The sequence below is a fragment of the Peromyscus eremicus genome, chromosome 11 (assembly GCF_949786415.1).
Source record: "Peromyscus eremicus chromosome 11, PerEre_H2_v1, whole genome shotgun sequence".
Taxonomy (NCBI): domain Eukaryota; kingdom Metazoa; phylum Chordata; class Mammalia; order Rodentia; family Cricetidae; genus Peromyscus; species Peromyscus eremicus.
Genome location: NC_081427.1, coordinates 67,190,321 through 67,210,492, shown reverse-complemented (window position 1 = coordinate 67,210,492; position 20,172 = coordinate 67,190,321). Strand labels below are relative to the sequence as shown.

General features: G+C 38.2%; 1 protein-coding gene across 9 annotated transcripts in view; it reads left to right on the top strand.

Moving 5' to 3' along the window:
* Positions 1–20,172, top strand: part of Tmem161b (transmembrane protein 161B) — an 87,608-nt gene that overhangs the window by 22,808 nt on the left and 44,628 nt on the right. For 6 of the 9 annotated variants that reach the window (XM_059276506.1, XM_059276505.1, XM_059276502.1 and 3 more), the window contains exon 3: positions 8,102–8,205. The exons of 1 other annotated variant lie outside the window; for it this stretch is intronic. In XM_059276506.1, the coding sequence (XP_059132489.1) occupies positions 8,102–8,205 (104 nt within the window). Of the gene's footprint in view, positions 1–3,486; positions 3,518–8,101; positions 8,206–18,023; positions 18,065–20,172 lie in introns of those variants that run through there. 2 more of the 9 variants (XM_059276504.1, XM_059276510.1) reach the window with 2 other exon arrangements.

Here is a 20,172-nt window from a genome sequence, read left to right as displayed (position 1 = left end):
CCAGTCTTGTCTCAAGCAAATTGATTTTCTTTACCACACCAGTAAACATGTATTTTCTGAAAAGCTGGGCTATAGCCAAGTAGTGTCCTTGGGAAGCCTCTCTGAGGCTTGTCAGCTGCTTCTTGGTATCTTTCAGTCTACCTCTTCTTGTATTCTCCCAGCCACCCACATGGAAACAGCTTGCCATACCATTGAGCCTTCCTCAGCTGTATTCTGTTGTTATCCTTTACACTCGATCATACTCAGTTTGATTTTTCGTCTGGAGTGGTCTCTGTTCATTCCTCCTGGTTTTAACTGCCCTTTTGTCTTAGAATTTCTCTTTGATTAAGCAGTTTACTAACGTGTCTGATTTTGTACATGTAGTGTTCATTGCCCTGTTTCTGACTGCTTAGACTTCCAAAGTGATAGTTTCATCAAACAGGAAATGAAAGTTCAATATTTCTCATGTTAGATGCTTTGTTGCCATGACAGAATACCTGGCAAAAACGTTGTAAGAAGGAAAGGTTTATTTTGGTTTACAGTATTAGAAGTGTCAGTCTGTGTCAGCTGCTCCATTGTTTCTGATGCTGTGGTGAGGAGAGCACATTTCATGGCAAAGGAAGGCAGAAAGGCGGATGGGAAGGGGCTGGAACAAGTTGTACTGTTAAAGACACATTTCCTGTAATCAGTGCCCACCTACCACTTGGTTCCTACCACCTCCCAGTAATGCCATCAAAGTATGACTTTGATGTTTGTGCACTGAATTAACTTTGAGCCTTCATTATCAATGATTAGATCAACCACCTGGAGATGAATCCTGCATATAGCACATGAACCTTTGAGGGAACATTACATTTCATATTCGGGACCATACACACACACACAAACACACACACACACACACACACACCCTCACTCATATTTATGTTTGTCATTTAGCCTGAAATTTCCTTTTATTTGTCTGAAATTTCAATTTCCATCTTAGGTTTTCCCATTCCTATGAAGCTTTCTTACTGTTTTGGGGCAATTATTAAGGCAACTCCATGTAGTTAAAAAGGAGGTTTATTGGGGGGGGGGTAACTTACAGTTAGTAAAGGGGTTGGTTACAGGATCCAGGAGAGGTGAGGTACAGTCCAGTGGGGTTCTCTGGAGAACTCTGCTCAGTCTACCATCCAGCATCCAGGATCATCAGGAACCAAGAGAGCCGGCATATCCGGACCTAGGGTGTTAAGGGCTCCTGTCGGCCCTGCCTTTCGGGCAGGTCATAGGTAGGTGTGACAGTTACCAGAAGCCTCACTGGGGGTAGTACTTCCAGGTCAAAGCTGGGACAGCTACCCACTACATTAGCCAGTTTTAAAATTTCTATAGCACTTCTTTATAATGTGCAAGTTTGTGCCCAAATGTTACTGTTATTTATTACGCAGTGCTCTTCACCATGCAAGAAAAACTATGAGGCACACCAAAACCCACTATAAGAGTTTATTAGGGGAAGGGGGACAGAAGGGATGTGCTTAGGCCTATTGTAAGATTGGGAGGAAGAAGGGGGTGGGGGTGGGGGTGGTGTGCGGGATCTGCTTTTGTGGACTCCCCCGTGCATGAGCATATGGGCTTACATAGCTATGTCATGCATGTGCATAGATTACGTGATTACTCTGCACACGGACATGAGGCCCCCAGAATGACTAAGCTTCTTGCCAGCATATGCTCAGTCATGGGGGAGTGGCTAGGAATTCTATCAGTTATCTTATGTGATGTTCCCATATATGTTAATCTTGGATCATAAGTTTTGATAACATATTCTTTACAGTGACTTCATTCATTCAGATATCACGTGCTATACTGTGTGCTCTAAATTGTTCTAAATGATATTGTTCTGAGTGCTGGGGGGTTAACTGTCAGTAAAAACACATATTTTTGTTCTAAGTTCCTGATCATAGCCAGCAAGATATCAGCTGTATGTTAGAGAGGTTTTTTTTTTTTTGGGGGGGGGGGTGTTTGTTTTGAAACAGGTTTTCACTGTGTAGCCCAGGCCAACTTTCTGGCCAAGCCTAGCTTCAAACTTGTAATCTTCCTGCTTCAGCTTTTGGGATTATAGGCTTATATCATAATAACGAGCAAGAAAATGTATTTTTGTTTTTTAGATTTATACTTATTTCTATGATGATATGATTGACTTGTAGTGCTTTATTATTCGAAATTATTAAATTATCTCTGTGACACCACAGACACAGACACACATAGTTGTTGTCACTAAAGTAAGAGACAGGGCTTCCCTGCTTCCTACTTGATCTGTAGGTCCTCTTCTCGTATTCGGGCCAATTGTCTCAGTGCTGCTGGGTTCTCTTCCTCGTTTGTTCTTGGTATCCAAAGGGATTTTCTTCTTACCTACTCATCATATCCTATCACTTTTCATGGTATTATAGCCTTAAGGTTAAATTTTAAATCCGATAGTCTTACCTTTCAATATCTGGTTTTGCCCTCTATCTTTCTCTTAAAGCAGTTAGCAGTGTTTATTGACCAAGCTACTGCCTCTTGGTTAGAGCTTGACCTTCCAAGTGACCTTTCATAAGTTTGTTCTCAATTTCTCTCTCCTTTTGTTCTGTTATCATAGACTTCCTATCTGCTTATCACTTTTGAATATAATATGTATCTCTCATCTGAGATATGTGCTAACTGCTCATTAAAGGTCAAGAACATGCACATTTCCTTGCTTCTAGTATTCTAAAGTACCATAAAGCTTGTTCCTTAATACGTGTTAATTAAGTGAACTCAGTAGACTTTAGTAGAAAAATCATTACATTTGAAATTAGATTCCTGGGTTCTAGTTAAGTCTGTAACCAGGTAGTTGTATGATTTTGGTCATTTAGATTCTGCTTCCCTTTGTTAATTGTCTAGAGAAGGTTTGTTTAAATGCTTAAAGAGTGAGTTCTTAAGATTTTTATTAATCTAAGTTGAAATAAGTTTCCTATTTTGGAGTAAAATTGATTTTTTATATGCCTCAGTATGTCTTGCTAAAAGTCACTAAAATGTTTTAAACGCTTGAGAAACAAACAAAAAAATGAGAAGGTCGATAGGTAATAGCCTTTCTCTTTTTTGTAAAGGAGATGATAATTGAAACCATTTGGGGTGATCTGAGTCCCAAGTTTATATGCAAATATGCCCTCTGACAGTAAACAATGTGTGCTTCCTTTCAATTGGTTTGTCAGCAGGAGAGCTAGTTTAATGAAACATAACAAAATGTCAACTCCTCTGAGGTGACATCACTTTCAAAGTTTGAAATTTAAAACTGCAGCGCGTTTGTCTTTTACTATTGAAGTTTGGTTTTCCATTGGTGACAAACAGAAGAAACTACTGGTGTTTGGTGTATATTTTATTTATTGGAGAATTACTTAATTTTCATTGATAAAATTTTTTTATACTACCCAGAAACAATTAATGATAAAAATTGAAATGATCATTCTTCTAGATACTAAAGATGTAACTTTTCCCTGCTTTCCATGACCTCAGGTTTCCATGACTTGGAAAGGTTCACACCAAGGTACTGTAGACTTTACTCAAGTCTTGGGTCTCTAAACTATTTCATAAGTTAATTTTCCCAGTTCCAGTTATCAAGGGAATCTGAACCTAGAGACAGTGGATCCAGATAGAAACTGTTTGGCCAAATTATTGTTTTTAAGCATTAATAAAAGCATTAAGACTTCATGCGGCATGTTTAAGATTCAACTGTGATGGTCTTTGTAGCTTCAGTGTATCAGTCTAAAAGTTTTATGTTGTGAAATTTGTTTAACTCCAGAGTTAAATTTATTTCAATATTCCATTAAAGAAATAATGAAAAATATTCATACATTTAAGGAACTTTAAAATGTTCAAATCTGATAAGAATATTACAGTTGCTAATTTCTAAGTTAGTACTAGTAAAATAGTAAATTAATGAGACAGTTCCCCCAAAATTACAACTTTGACAGTATACTCCAGGTATTCTTCCTGTATGTGTGTGAAAAGGAATAACTGTGGCCAAATATTTTTCATATGATTTCAAAATGATCTCTTTATGTAGATTCCTGTTTTAGTGTAAAAGTTACGTTCCCTTTTAGTATGACATTTTTAGTCATCTAACAGTGACACGTTCTAGGAAAGACTTAGTGATTTCTCTTAGAAAGCTGAAAGATTCCTGTTATGTAATAATGCGTTTAGCACAGCAGGTAGATGAGGTTTTGGAAAGCTGTTTTCTGCTTCGTTTCAGAAGAGGAAAGTAACATAGTAAATTGAACAGATTAGAGTTATGCTTTTGCATTGATCAGTTTTTAGTCGTACATGAACTAGAATACTGAGAATAGCTTTCTTAAACTATAGCATTTGCCTTTCTCAAGGTGAGGAGTTCCTTAATTCTCTCTTGGCTCCATAGTTGATCAGTTTCTGAATTTTTCAGCATCATCTCTAGACTGCTTTTGTCCTCTGGGTACCAAAGGTACAGCGTCATTATTTTCAAATTGCGATCATTAAATCTGTTTCTCTGATTTTTGTTGGATTATTTGTGCTTTACTTCCATGGTCTACATCTTTAACAGTTTGTGATTTGGAGGAAGAGGAGCAGTATCCTCTTCCAGTTACCACATTCTACCATATACATCTTCTAGATCAATCTTGCTAGAATAGCTTTTTATAGTAGTGACTTTCATTAAATGCAACTAAAATGTGGCTTTACTATTGAGGACAGAAGTGACTGAACTGTTAAATTGTCTTTGTGTCTGTGAGAGGCTGCACCGTTGACCTTGGACTCTGGGCTACTGTCACTGTTTTCAAGGCTCACTTTGTCTATAACATTTTATTTACTAACTGAAAGTGCTTTGCCTTTTAAATCTGTAATTTCAAATAAACCAATCTTCTGGCATACTGTTGAAGAGTTTTCTGTGATTATATTCAGAGTATAGAGATTGCAGAACTTCTGTTACAACCTATAGGAAAAAGACTAGAGATGTAAAGTAAAAAAATGTATCGTTGGATGTGAAGTAAAATGAAAGATGCCCTATCTGTAATCCAGTTGCCAGAATTGAAGACATTAAAATATCTAGAAATAAAGTAGAGTTGAAATAGATTTGGTAGACATTTAAAAAATAGTCCTGTTCAAGAACCACCTCTCAACTCCTTTACTTGAGAAATTCTGTCTTTTAATGGTGGTAATCACTACAAGAAATAATAGTCGTGTGGACTTAGTCTTGCTCTGTAACAGTTCAGTGAAGTAGATTGAATTATTATCTGTGTATGGACAAGGAAACGCAGGTACAGAGTGTTTGAATGGTGTGCCAAAGTCACGGCTGTTAGATTGAGGACTTGAAGAGAGAACAATCAAAGTTCTGCCGTCGCGCTTCATACAGCTAGTGCTCTTTAACCATTTGCTTGGATCAGTAGTCTTGAACTAAAGAGCTGTTTCGTTTTTGTGTTTCTTCTCTCTCTCTCTCTCTCTCTCTCTCTCTCTCTCTCTCTCTCTCTCGTAAGATAGTCTACTTCGGCTTCTGACTCTCAATGTTCCTACCTCAGTTTTTTTTAGCATTCACCACCATGCTTTGTAGTGTGAATTCTAATTGGTCTTAATGATAAAAACCCAGAGCCAGATATTGGGGTAAATGGTGAAAGATCAGAGAGACAAAAGAGTAAGCCACAGCCATCTCTTACCTCGCCAACTCTTCAGCCTGAAAATGAAATAAAATACGAGAAAAGAAAAACTTACACATTGGAATAGGAAAAAACAAACAGAATGAAAAGAGCCCAGGAAAAGTCATAAGAAACATAAGTAGATAGAGACTCACTTGTTACTTAGAAATCATGTTAAAAAAAAAAAAAGAATAAACTAGAAGCCTTAAATACATACACAAAACACCTGTAGGGTAAAAGATAGAAAAGGTATATATAATTAAAAAAAAATAAAGCCCTGACACAACATTATGAGACAAGGAACCTCCAAAGATGCCCTTGAGTTCATTTCATATTGGCCATCTACTGCTGGGCTTACAGCCTACCCTTAGGAGTAGTTTGTCCGTGTCTCCCCGCCCCCTATGAGACTCTCTTAGAGAAACCTAAATTTTCATTTGCAAGTGCTTATCACTTGGACGTTGCTTCTGGGTAAAGAATAAATAGCACATGTGTCAACTTCTCCTTTCAGGTCTAGGACCCCATCTGCTGCAGACCTGTGCAGGCACAGTGCATTCTGCCTCAGTCTCTGTGAGTTCATCTGTGCTTCCGTCCTGCTGCTGGAGAGGGCCGTGTTTCCTTGGTGTACTCCATCCCCTCTGGCTCTTGCATTCTTTATGTCTACCTCTTCTGCAAAGTTTCCTGAACTCTGAGATAAGGGACTTGATAGAGATATCCTATTTAGGCCTGAGTATTCCAAGGTCTCTCACTCTGCTTAATGTCTGTCTGTGGATCTCTATTTCTTCTCCTTTGCTGTAGGAGGAAGCTTCTCTGATGATGATTGAACAAGGCACGGATATATATGTATAGCATGATGTCATTAGGAGTCAGTTTAATGTTGTATTCTTTTCCTAGAATAGTAGTATTTGATTTTTCCCTAGGTCCCTGGGCTATCTAGTCTCAGATTCTTAGTCACCCAAGCAGTGTTGGGTAAGGGTTCCATCTCATGGAGTGGACCTTAAGTCAAACTGGATATTGGTTGGTTACTCCCAAGAATCTTTGTGCTCTCTTTGTAGTAGCGTATCTTGGGGTCAGGATACCTTTGTAGATCAAAGGGTTTGTAGCTGGCTTGGTGTTTTCATTTCCTCTTTGGTAGCATGCAGAGTACCTTCTTTTACCAAAGATGCTAGCATGTAGAAGGCTGTATGTAGGCAGCAGCTTGACTTCTCCATGTGCAGGAGTTTTGTAGGTGGTGTTTTCAGTAATAGGGCCTTGCCATCAGTTTTGTGGAGGACAGCCTATAGTCCTGGCAACAGCCTGGGTTGTTTTCAATCACAATAGATGGAGAAAATAAAACATTCCATGATAAAACCAAATAAAAGCAGTATCTATCTCAAGCTCAACAGAAGGTACTAGAAGGAGAATCCCAACCTGAAGAGGTGAACCACACCCAGCAAAACACAAGAAATAATAATCCCAGACCAGCAAATCAAGAGAGGGGAAGCATGCGCGTGCGTGTATACACACACACACACACACACACACACACACACACACACACTATACACACAAATGAACAGGAATCAGTGAACACTGCTCATTGATATCTCTCAACATCAGTGGTCTCAATTACCAAGTAAAAAGACATAGATTAGCAGAATGAAAGCAAAAAATGGAATTCATCCTTTTACTGCATCCCAGAAACACACCTTAACATCAAGGATAGACATCACCTCAGGGTAACAGGATAGAAAAAGATATTCCAAGCAAATGGATCTAAGAAGCAAGCTGGTATAGCCATTTTAATATTTGACAAAAAGACTTCAAACCAAAACCAATCAGCAGATATAGGACAGGACACTACATACTCATCAAGGAAAAATCCACCAAGATGACATTTAAATTCATAACATTTGTGCACCAAACACAAGGGCACCCAAGTTAATAAAAGGAATCCTACTACTGCTTAAATCACATGTTGACCCATACACACTGATTGACTCCCACGAAGAGTGGGAGATTTCACTACCTCACTCTCACCAGTTAGACAGACCATCCAAACTAACACTATACAGAGACATGCTGGCACTAACAGACGTTAAAAACCAAATGAACCTAACGCATTTACAGAACATTTCATGCAAACACAAAAGATTATACCTTCTCAGCACCTCAGAATTTTTACCAAAATTGACCAGATACCCTTAATTTATATAGAGTATCTACTGGGAATAAATGTTTAATGTTTAGTTTATTTTACTTGTACTCACGTCCATGTGATGCTTTGGTAATTTGAAGAAGACTATGGAGTGACATCCCCTACTGTGCTTTAAGTTTAAAGGAAGTATGTGGTTTTGAATACCTAAAGGCCACAAGAATGAGATATTTTATTATTAAAGTCAATTTTCTGTACATTTTCAAAATATATAGAGTTTTCCAGCAGGGTCCCCAAACATTAATTAATTTATTGTTAAATTTATTTGTTTTTCACACAGGGTGTGATAGGTATACAGCTGGTTGTTACCATGGTGATGGCCAGTGTCATGCAGAAGATTATACCTCACTATTCTCTTGCTCGTTGGCTACTCTGTAATGGCAGGTAAGTAAGGGATAGGCTGACTGTAATGGGCACTTTTTTGTTTTGAGATGAGGCTTTGTGTAGCCCAGACTGGCCTTGAGTAAGATACCTTCAGTCCCCATCTTTCTCTTTCTGCCTCCCAAGTACTAGGATTGTAAGCATGTACCCCCTCACCTGCATAATACCTGGCACCTGCTGTCTCCATTCAGCTTACAAGCCGAGTAACTTCCTCCAAGTACTAATTCAAATCTGTTTCTAAAATAACCACAAGGAATGTTGTGAGAAAATCTTGCTTTCTCTTTCTCTTGACATGCTAGTTTATCTGTGTTGCACAGAGGCAACAGCGCAAGCAGTACGAACTCAGATTCTGTTTCCTTTTTCCTCTTCCATCTATTTTCTGGACACTGAGACAAGGAAGTTTTTTTTTTTCTTCTAGTTACCTTTAAAAGCTGATCAGCAGCCAGGCGGTGGTGGTACACACCTTTAATCCTGGCACTCAAGAGGCAGAGGCAGATGGATCTCTGTGAGTTCAAAGCCAGCCTGGTCTACAGAGTGAGTTCCAGGACAGCCAGGACTACACAGAGAAACCCTGTCTCGAAAAACCGAAAAAAAAAAAAAAAAAAAGCTGGTCAGCAAGAGGGTGAAAAGTTAGAAATCCAAGTGCTTAATAAATGTTAGAAAGAAATTAGAAAAAAAAATGTCCTGCTTTTAGTGGTTTAGTTAAAAAATTAGTATAAAAACTAGATGTTCTTTGTTTGACTGCAAATAATTTTAATCTCCTTAATTCAGTAAGGATGGAGTGGAATTATGTTGTATTATTTAAATTTATCTATTGTACTGTAAACTTAATACTGTTTATCCCCACTGCTTCCAAGAAAAGACCTAGATTGACACGCTAGAATTTGTATAATATAATGAAATCAGAAGAAAAGAAATTATATGATATAACTACCGAAAATCTATACACAGAAATATAAGCCATATGTATTTCCTATGCAGTTAATGAAAAAGGTCAGTAATAAATTTGGTACCATAACTATTTCAGTAGATGACCAAATGTCAACGATTTTCTTTTGTTTAGACCTTTTGAAATTTGAAGACTAATACTTTCTTATTCAGTAAGACAAATAAGCCTTTAATTTAATAGGCTATTCTCTTTAAAAACTGAAGTTTCCTTCATCTGATTTATTTCCCATTTTATTCATGTTTGCTATGTTTCATACTTTTCTCTTTGTGATAGTCAAATGTAGAAAAATATTCAGATTTAAAGTTTTTAATACTGCACATATATGTACTGATAATGTGAAATAAGCTGTTTAAATGTATTTTAAATAAAGAGTGATGAAATTTTTTGATAAAATTGATAAGCTCATGTACAGATCCATCATCTGTGATTGAAATTTTGTTGTGTCAGCTTAATATACCTTCCATAATCTGTTTGCTTATTTTGCATTCCATAGATTATGAAAAATAACAGCTGTGCAAATTATCATTAGTTCTAAGCAAATGATAAAGTTCTAAACATACAAAACCTTAAAATATATATAAAAAAACTTGTTAATATTGAAGTAATGTATTATAAAGTTTTTCTTTTTTGTGGTGCTGGGAATTGAGCCTAGGGTCATTATATGTGCAGGGCTCTTACTGAACTATATCCCATCACTCAAAGTTTGATCTTTTACAAGAATGTGTCTTTTTAACTTATTCTCATTAACAGATTGTATTTTGTATTGATAAAAGTTGCCTTTAATGCTAAATGAAGTGTATTAATAGACATATATTCTAGTAAGGTTATGTCTCTGTTACTTCATATTCCTACTGTTTTGTCTCACGTTTTAATGTTATCTACATATGTAAAGTTTGACTCTGTTATTGTGGAGTCACAGAAGCCAACTCTCAGCACTGTCAACTAATCTAGTAGAATAAGATCATGTATTTTATAACATTTAGAATAATTACTATTTTGCCAACCTTCGGTGATATGAAACCATACTGTGTTAAAATTGAAAAACACTCAGATATCTTCTTAGTGGCTTATGTATTGTGATCATAAATGATAGTTTTCATTGGAAGCCATTTGAGCAAATGGAAACTGTTATAGGATGACTTGGGAATTACTGTGTTTAATAGACCTGTTTAGTAAGATCATTTATGTGAATGAATACATGTATAGATACCACTAATCAATAATATGCTAAAAATTTGGGTGGTTTTTTTTTAAAAACTTTTTGTGTATATCTTACTATTCGTTTATTTCATGATAATATAAATAAATCATACTTTTCTTAAAACTTAGGATTTAGGTTCATGTTAACTTATGTCCTCTATTTTTTTGACCCTGTGTCTTTGAAGTGCAGAGATTACAGAGGCACTTGAGCCAAGTGATTGACATCATAGTTAAGACAGTTTTCCAAAGGAGTCAGTACCTTCAAGGAGTAAGCAACTGTACCTAACAAAATAAGCAGTTTTTAAAATTAACAAGACTTTTAATATAAAAAGTTTATTATTTTATAACATTACTGTAATTTTTAACAGTAGGGTTTTTTTTTTAACAAAAAAGCCTTAATCTGGTTTAATTCCATTGATATTACCTTTGTATTTATATAATGCATACTGACAAATTTTTTAAAATCTAGTGTCTCATTTGGATATTCTGAGTAAAGTAGGAAAAGATGCACTGGGATATGTTTATAACCTCCAGAATCCCAGTGCATAGGAATTAATGTAGGCTTCGCTTCTGCCAGACAGGAATGGGATCACATGGGGAATCAGTGTGATTGGGCAGCTCTTCAGGTGAACTCTTCACAAAAGGGTGATTAAGGAATTTAGTTACCTTTTCAGTGGTGAAGTATAGGTATTCTAGTTGTCTTGCTTGTTGTGGCTTTAGTGTTCTTCCCATGACCTTAGAGTCTTCTGTCAACTGCTGTGCTGGTTGGCAAATGAAAAGAGGGTGGACTATGGATCAAGAGATTCTGAGGTATCAACCTTAGAAATAGACTGATTGATTTCATAAGCTGCTGCCTTTTGACTAGGACCAGCTAAAGGTCAGGGGAAGCGGAAATGTTGTTTTCGTTGTACCTCGGAAATAAAAACAAGATTATTGAATACTAATTTTTTTTTTTTTAAGAGTAGATGGTATTCCATTTTTACATGTGGGAAAACAAGTTGTAAGTAATTTGTTCAGGTCCATATAATAAGAAATAAATAGCTCCAGACCTTCCTTTAGAAGCCCAAGTCATAGTCTAGTGTAAGAGTTTTCACCCAAACCTGTGATTTTACTTTCCACTGCAGTCCATCAGAATCTAAAAACACTGAATGGGAAAAACTTCAGGAAGAAACAGTTGATCTTTTAAATGGCACACCATTCTGAGGAGCATAATGAAACTGCAGTCTGTTCGTAACTGACCACGCTGCATGCTACCTGCCTGTTATTCACTCTAAACCCATGCCAGGGGATGAGGCTTACTTGTGTGGTATCAGAGGGCTGCATTTAAATCATATTTACATTAGATCAGGTTGCCCACATCATTTACCCCTCACTTCATCTGATCATCTAGGTGTTATATTACCTCACTCCATCACAAGAAGGGTCAGGGTAGTACAGTGAGATTATGAGAGGCAATAGTAACAACTTTATTACAGTATCTTGCTGTAATTTGCTATAATTTTGCTGCTTGTTATTCATTGTTACTGTATCTAATTTATAAATTAAACTTTACCAATAAGTATATGTAAGAAAAATCATAGCGTATATAGGGTTTGATAGTGTCTGTAGTTTCAAGAGTACCCACTAAGGTTTTTTGGTACATACCACCAAGTATAAGGGGTGGGTGAAGTCCTGTATTTGCTTGATTGATGGCTTCTCTTGGGCTCCACATCTTGTCCTGGAGCTGTCATAGTGAACAGGGTTTTAAGTGTGATGCGGTTATCTAACTACAAGTAGAACTGTGATTTCTCTTGGCAGTGGAATAATTTAGGATTATCTTCTTTGCCTCTTTCCCTGCAATGCTTTGTCTTTTAGACTGTCATGTATATGTAGGATATACTTGCGTATATACACATACACAAGTAGTTACAGCTAGTGTATGATTTCTCTTCACTTACTGTGTTCTTAGGCACCTAGCCATTTATATTCTAAATCAAAAGGCACATCAACACTTATTTCTTAGTCTATATACCTCTTACCTTGTCATTTGAAATTAAATTTATTCTGTGTGTTTTATGTTCATCCTTTCAGTCTTTAATAGGAGAATACATAGTGACCATTCAGAATCTAAAATTCCCAAACCTAAAATGATCTAAAGTCTGAAACTTCTTAAACATCTGTGTAATACTGTTGTGCTCGTTTCGCGAAACCCCAGAGACCACCAAGGAGCCGGTTTCCGATGCAAGCAGACAAGGGTCCTTTTATTCAGGTTCAACCTGGCCGCCACACGGCAGATGGAAGGAAATGTGGCGATGGCCAGGAGCCCAGGTGTAGAGGGTTTTTATAGGGAAAAACCACAAGCCAGGAATTGGCAATTTGGGATTGGGTAGAAGGGGCAAGGTGATTTTTTTGAAACGATTGCTCTAGACTTTTGGTGGGGAACCACAACCCCCTGGACAGGATTATCTGGACTGCTCCGCAGGATTATCTAGATCTCTCCAAGGGCCGTAAACCACAGACAGGATCCTGTTAAGCTTTCCTTTCCTGTATAAACAGCAGACAGGATGTCTGCAGGAGGATACTGCTCTGTATCCGTTCGAGTTATCATGACATATTCCTGAGCCTGTAAAGTTAAGTCTAGGCCTTCACAATACCACAAGTAGACAGCTTGACACTTAATGTTTCAGGTAATAGTAAAAGTGTACGTACATTGAAAACACTTTAAAATTGCCTTCAGGCTGTATATATATTAAAACAAATGAATTCCGTAATTAGGTTTGTATTCTAACCCCAGGATACCATGTGTATGCAAATACTACAAAATCTGAACCTTGAATCCATCTGGTTCACCTGCAGGTTTACTCGGCCAGCTACTATTTTATGAAATGTTAGTTGTACTTTTTTAAGATTACCAGACTTGCCGGGCAGTGGTGGCACACACCTTTAATCCCAGCACTCGTGAGGCAGAGACAGGCGGATCTTTGTGAGTTCGAGGCCAGCCTGGTCTGCAAAGCGAGTTCCAGGAGAGGCACAAAGCTGCACAGAGAAACCCTGTCTCGAAAAACCAAAAAAAAAAAAAAAAAAGATTATCAGACTTGGTTGAAGGGATTTCTCCTTTAATAAGAAACTGAGTAGTTTAGTGAGTAGCATCTCTTAGGCCTAACCCGTGAAGTTTATTGCTGACCTTGAAAAACAACTCTAAAGAGCCTGATGCTCTTAGACTTCTCACCTTCAGAAGGACAATCCTAAGAAATTGTGTTCTTTGTGTAGTAGAGTGAACAGCTTTCTCTAACCACTCACTTGAGCCAAAGAATTCTTCACTTCCTATTGTAATGAAAGTTACCTTTTGTTTTAAAGTTTGCTTGGCCCCTCTTTGCACAGAGGTAAGTGATAGGTTCCAGTCTTCAGACATTTGAATAGTGGGTTTGTATGAACACAGGGTACTGTTGACTCAGGATGGTTTGTGTGCCACCTTGCTGTTCATTTTCCTTTGTTTGCTCAGCGTAAACCTCATGCATGCATTTCTCTTGACACTTTCATTTCTCTATCTTTCACTTTGCTTTGGTTTGCTACCTTTCACAAGTCTCTCAGCAGAAATACATTTTTGGGGGGTTGTAAGATGGCTCAGTGGGTAAAAGTGCTTGCCACATAAACCGGAAGGCCTGAGTTCAATCACCAGAACTCATGGTAGGAGAAAACAGACTCCCACATTTATGCCGTGGCATGCATGCTCTTGTTCTGTCCTCTCTCTCCCTCTCTCTCTCTCTCTCTCTCTCTCTCTCTCTCTCTCTCTCCTCCCTCACCATCACACACACTTTAGTAATAGCTTAAAATTAAATTATAATTTGGTCAAATGTACTGTAATGTCTCCTTCCATATTGAGTAAGGAGGTGTTATAACACCTTAGTGTTCAATTGTTGGAATTCTTTTTTTTTTTTTTTTTTTTTTCCTTTCGGTTTTTCGAGACAAGGTTTCTCTGTGTAGCTTTGCGCCTTTCCTGGAACTCACTTGGTAGTCCAGGCTGGCCTCGAACTCACAAGAGATCCGCCTGGCTCTGTCTCCCGAGTGCTGGGATTAAAGGCGTGCGCCACCACCGCCCGGCCAATTATTGGAATTCTTTTTGCCTGTTATTGGATGCATGTTTCCTGAGTCAAAATCTGGAAGTTCCTTTCTGTGAGAGGAACCTACTATTCACATGCACAGTGAGTGGGACCTAAGACCTAAAAGAAAGATTTAAATCTTCAGCTGCTGCCATTAAGGAATGTTTGAGTCCTTGCTCTCTTTGCCTTAATAACTTCCAGGTCTGGACTGTTCATGATATTCTTTGAAATCTTTCAACAAATAGCAGAGGATTATTTCTTCCCACCTAATATAATTATGAACATTTAGAATAAAAAGTAAAATTGTGATGAGTTACTACCTTCGTCAGTTTGGGCGGCTCCAACAAAGTATCATGAACTGAGTGGCTTGTATAATCAGAAGCGTGTCTCTCACAGTTCTGGAGCCTGGAATTCATGAGATCAGGATGCTAATGTGACCTGCTTCTGCCGAGTCTTTACCAGTTTGCACACTGCTGATTTTGTGTGTATTTTCAACACAGCAGAAAGAGGAAGACAACTTTCTGACCTGCTTTTAAAAGCGTATGAGTCCAGTTCATTAAGATTCCATGTTTATGACCAAAAAGCCCCATATCCAGATATTGTCACATTGGTTTTTAGATTTTAGCAGAAGAGTTTGGGGAGACACAAACATTCTGTTTATTCAGTGACCTGTATTATATGCCCTGAAATAAAGTTTTACGTAATTATATGATAAAATCTTCATAGCTTGCTCTGTTAATAATCCTTTTGTATACTTGTTCATGGTCAAATTTTCATTTACAATTTCTATAAAGATTTGAAGTAAATAACCCTGCTACTTAAATTTTTATAGTAAAATCCAGACCAAATAATTCTATAGTTTCTGCTATTTGATTTTCAGTGTTGCTGAATTGTTATAGTAGTCAGATATTTTATGTTAATAACTGATGTGAGAATGACCATTATAAACCTGATTCAATAATTTAGTAAAGTACAACAGCAGCTTAACTTTATTATCTGAAATATTGCTACTAATATAAACTCAATGTAAGTGAAAAAAAAAGGCACAGAGTAGCTAACCAAGTTAACTGCTAGCAAATGCACTGAAATTAATATACTTAAATGTGAGAGGTTCAGGTATTAGTGAGTGCCTTTTTAAATTTATTTATACCTTTTACTGCTTTCCACTTCAAAAGCAGCCTATACGTACTGTGTGAGAAACAAAAATGGCAAATTGATAAAAATGTTTAAAAAAATAGGTAGTAGATTAAATGCCCATGACCTAAAGGTGAAAATTTATTTCCTTCTGATGTTTTTACTCAGTATCCCCCATTAGTTATACCCTAATACAGCTTTTTGCTTAACATAGCAAACAGTTTTCCTCGAACTACGTTCTTGTAGCCATGTTAGGAGGACACAGTGCAGCTGTTGCAGACAGGCAGTCATTTTCCTGAGACAAAGTGTAGGAAGTGGGAACCGTGTGGTAGTGAATGAAACTGCAAAGTACAGACTGTTGTTAAAGGAAACCAGGCAAGCATCCATCTGAGTTTTGCCTGGTGATTTGCTGTCTAGAATACATTTTCCTCCTATTGTTTCTGGCCTCCCACTGATGTACAGAGCAACAAAATAAATCTTAAAGCATAAATTGAACAACTCTGTCTCGAGTTTGAGAATATTATTTTAGCATAAAGTCTATACTCCATACTATCACCTAGAAGGCTTGGCATGATATGGTCCTTTCTTAGCTCTTACGTTTACCTCTTGCATTTTTGTTCACACTATGCCTCGTTGGCTTTTTAGTTACTGCAGTGTTGTGTATTTCTTTAAGCTTCTGTGCATTTGGACATGCTCTTTCTTGCTTGAAATGCTCTTCTCCCCATTTCCTACCTATTAGGATGCTAGTTAAGTCCTGGCTCAGAGAAGTTTGTGGGTTTTTTTTTTCTTATGTCTAATCATATACCTAATAAGTGAAATCTCATATTTTCACCATTTATTTGTTTTTTTTTTCATGTGGTTTCACAACTTGCAATTTATTTTTTATTAGAAAATGGTTAAATTCTATCCTGACTGGACGAGAAGCATCAAGAAGACAGGGATTTTGGCTTTATTGAAGTTGATTTTAAATCAAGTATATAACCGTGTCAAAGTATCTGGAACATGATGGGCTCTCTATAAATGGCTGATGAATGAATGAATGAGAGATAGATTAGAAATAGATGTTCCTAAAAGGACCCAGTATCACTGGAGTTTAGCTGTAAAAATAATCCTAATGAAGTTAATTTTAAATTGTCTAAGAAGAACTATAGTATGCATTCCATTTTAGAAAAATGGACTTATAAATGTAAGTTAGGGGCTCTAGAGATGACTCAGTGACTGAAACGTTTGCTGTGCAGCCATGAGGACCTGAGTTTGCATCCTGAGCACCTACAGAGCAAACCAAGTGTGGTCCCATGATGTGCCTGTCACCCTGTTATGGCAGTGGGCAGATTTAGCAGGAGCACTGTGGCTTACTGCCTTCCTGACAGAATACAAACCCACTCAAGCTGTAAGCTTCCATCCAGGTTCTAGAGGAGACTCTGGCCTCAAAGGATAGGGTAGAAGAGGGAGTGATAAAGGGGGACACCCATGCACTGCCCCCTCTAGTTCATATGTGCACGTGAGCATACACACACATGCGTACACCATAGCCCACATAAGTAAGTAATTCCAGAAGAAACAGTTCTTTGATAATAGAGGTTTTTAAGATAGCTCATCAATTCTGTGATTTTTTTTCACTCACTGTGTTTTATTTCTCAAAGCCAGACAACTAAATGGAGTCTCTTAAATGCATTGTTGCTTAGATGTTCTTCTGAATACCATGCATTCACCAACATTTCTGGATTGTACACTTGAGATTTTCCACAAACTAAAATATGTGTAACACTAGAGTCAGTATGTTGGTAAGGCCGTCCTAGTCAGATATGGACTTCTACAAGGTGGTAATAAATTCGTGTGGACCTACACATATCTTCCCAGTTGGAGCCTGACAAGAACATTTCACCTGCTTTTTTTACTTCTCATAAGTAGGCATCTTGTTTGTCCTGTCAAAGCTACTCTTACTTCGCTTTGACTTTTTATTGATAGTTTTGCTTTTTTAAAAAGTTGACCTCCAGGCAGGTGCAGTGGTGCAAGCCTTTAATCCCAGGCAGGATTCAGGAAGCAGTTGAGGCCAATCTGATCTACATAGTGAGTCCCTGGACAGTCGGGACTACATAGAGAAATCCTGTCACACACACACAAAAAATAAATAAAATAAAATGACTTCCAAACATAAGACCGAGTTATTGCTAATATTCATAAGCACACAAAAGCTGTGATTATGCTCATGGAAATTGTTTGAATGATTTACAGAACATGGAAAAATGCTATATTTATGATTGTGGACATTAGAAAGGCTGTATTCAGGCATGATTGTGCTGCTTGGTGAATTCATTGTTAATGAACCAGCAGTCTTGAATGAAACATATATATAACAGGTTATGTCTTGATCAGTTGATGAAAGCTGTTGTGACCAGAGGCTCGCAGAAACCTAACCTTGTATCTCCCCTAGGAGCAATGGTTCAGTGTTTCGCGGCGGCTTTATAGAACTAACTACCGCGAATAACGAGAATCAACTGTAAGTTCAAGTTCTGGACTTGAATAGAAATAGCAGGAAGTTCCTCCTCACCTCTTAATTGTAATTTAGAGACTTGATTGTGTGTGTGTGTGTGTGTGTGTGTGTGTGTGTGTGTGTGTCCATTAAACCAGGAGGAACATGGAGTTGTTTTGGTCCAGTGATCCTTTTTGAGCACTTGTGTGTGTGTGTATGTGTCCATTAAACCAGGAGGAACATGGAGTTGTTTTGGTCCAGTGATCCTTTTTGAGCACTTGTGTGTGTGTGTATGTGTCCATTAAACCAGGAGGAACATGGAGTTGTTTTGGTCCAGAGATCCTTTTTGAGCACTTACGTGTGTGTGTGTGTGTGTGTGTGTGTGTGTGTGTGTGTCCATTAACCCAGGAGGAACACGGAGTTGTTTTGGTCCAGTGATCCTTTTTGAGCACTTACTATATGCCAGTAACTGTACTAGCTTTGTAGTATACAAAAACAAAAATAGTAAAGTAGGAAGTCAGCTTTAGGAAAATTAGAGCACTGTTCTGTTTTTAATCTGCACAACTGGCAGCTGGCTGTGCTGCAGTTCAATAATTCATAGAGTGATTCATAGACTTCAAGAAACTTCTGTACTTATTCTGTACTAGATGCACATATGATAAGATCTGGGGTGAAAGGCACATAGTTTGTTTCTGTGTCCTTTGCATGCAGAATCAGAACATTACCAGAAAATTTGGAGAGGACCACTAGAGTCGCCACAAGCAGGCCCCGCCCCCTCTTGGGTTCCTAGTCTCCTTAATGAAGGAGTTCAAGAGCAGGCTCAGAAGAAGTCTCCAGGGCAGGCAAGCTGTAAATCTCAGTAGTTGCCTGGAGAAGCAGGGTGGAGAGAAAGTGCCTCTTAATGTTAGGCATTGATTTAGAAGCAGGAAGCCACTGCCAAAAACAGGAGTTGGAAAACTTCAAAGAGTGAGGAAACCCAAAGCATCAGGTACAGCATGTTTTCAAAAGAGGTGAAGAAAATGGAAAATTACAGTTCTCTGAGCACTTCAGAGAAGAGGTCAGCTGCTCTGTGAGCAACTGTACAGAGGGTGGGAATTCTGGAAAGACAAGGCCTATTATCTCATTAAAGAAGTAACTATTCCTCTCCTCTTTTTTAAGATGGCATTAGGTGAATCTGCTCTTCTGAGGGGTAGCCCTTAGTCAGGCAGTTGACTTGCTCAACTGGATTAACTCCTAAAGGAGGAAACAGTGGCTCGTCTCCACCCAGAGGTAGATTTCATTTCGGTGCCTGGGAGGTAATAGTTTTGTTACAGGACCTTTTCCTGTCACTCTAAGAGTTCTCCTCTAAAGAGGTGAGCCTATAATCAATTAGGAGATGGGTTAAAATCGGGGGAAACATGTAACATACTTCTATAATAAAAATGTAGACAGCCACTTCCAAAGCTGCTCACCAGAAGGCATTAATGTGGTTTTAGTTCCCCACCATCCACCTTCGTGTGGAGCATCAAGGGGATTTGTAGCAGGCAGGAAAGCAGAATTCCCTGGTTTCCTAACAGAGAGCTGAGCTGTGAGATCTAAGTTCCATGCCAGGAAAGTAGGCGGCTCATGGGAGGCTTGGAAGTTTAAGATGATGTCAAGAGTCCTAGGCAGATAAGACAGGTTATTCACTCCAGGCAAAGGCCTCAAGGCACACACAAAGGCATGCCACAGGAGGGCATAGTCAACATGCAGACAGACATACAGACAGACACACTTGGGAAAGGCCTCTGCCTTAAGACCACCACATTTATACAAAACCCATGTGAAAGTTGCATTTTTGCCAAAAATAGTCATCTAACGGATGACATCACTGTTCACTTGAGGGTTCCCCTACCTGCAGTGTGCTTACTTCGTAGCCCCGTGGATGTCTGCCGTTAGCTATGCTGGACATTCACAATATCCATAGCAGTGCCGTGTTATCTAAACATACATTGTCCTTTGGCCAGTCCTCTGCTACCAACACAAGGACGTTTCAGGAACTGGTGCTTTGGGTTCCCTGTCCCACCTGACCGGTTTCTGATTTTCACCTTGAAGGTTTCTCCTTTTGGGCCCGTCTGTGTGTTAACCAGCCAGAAGATTACAGCAAGCTTTGATAT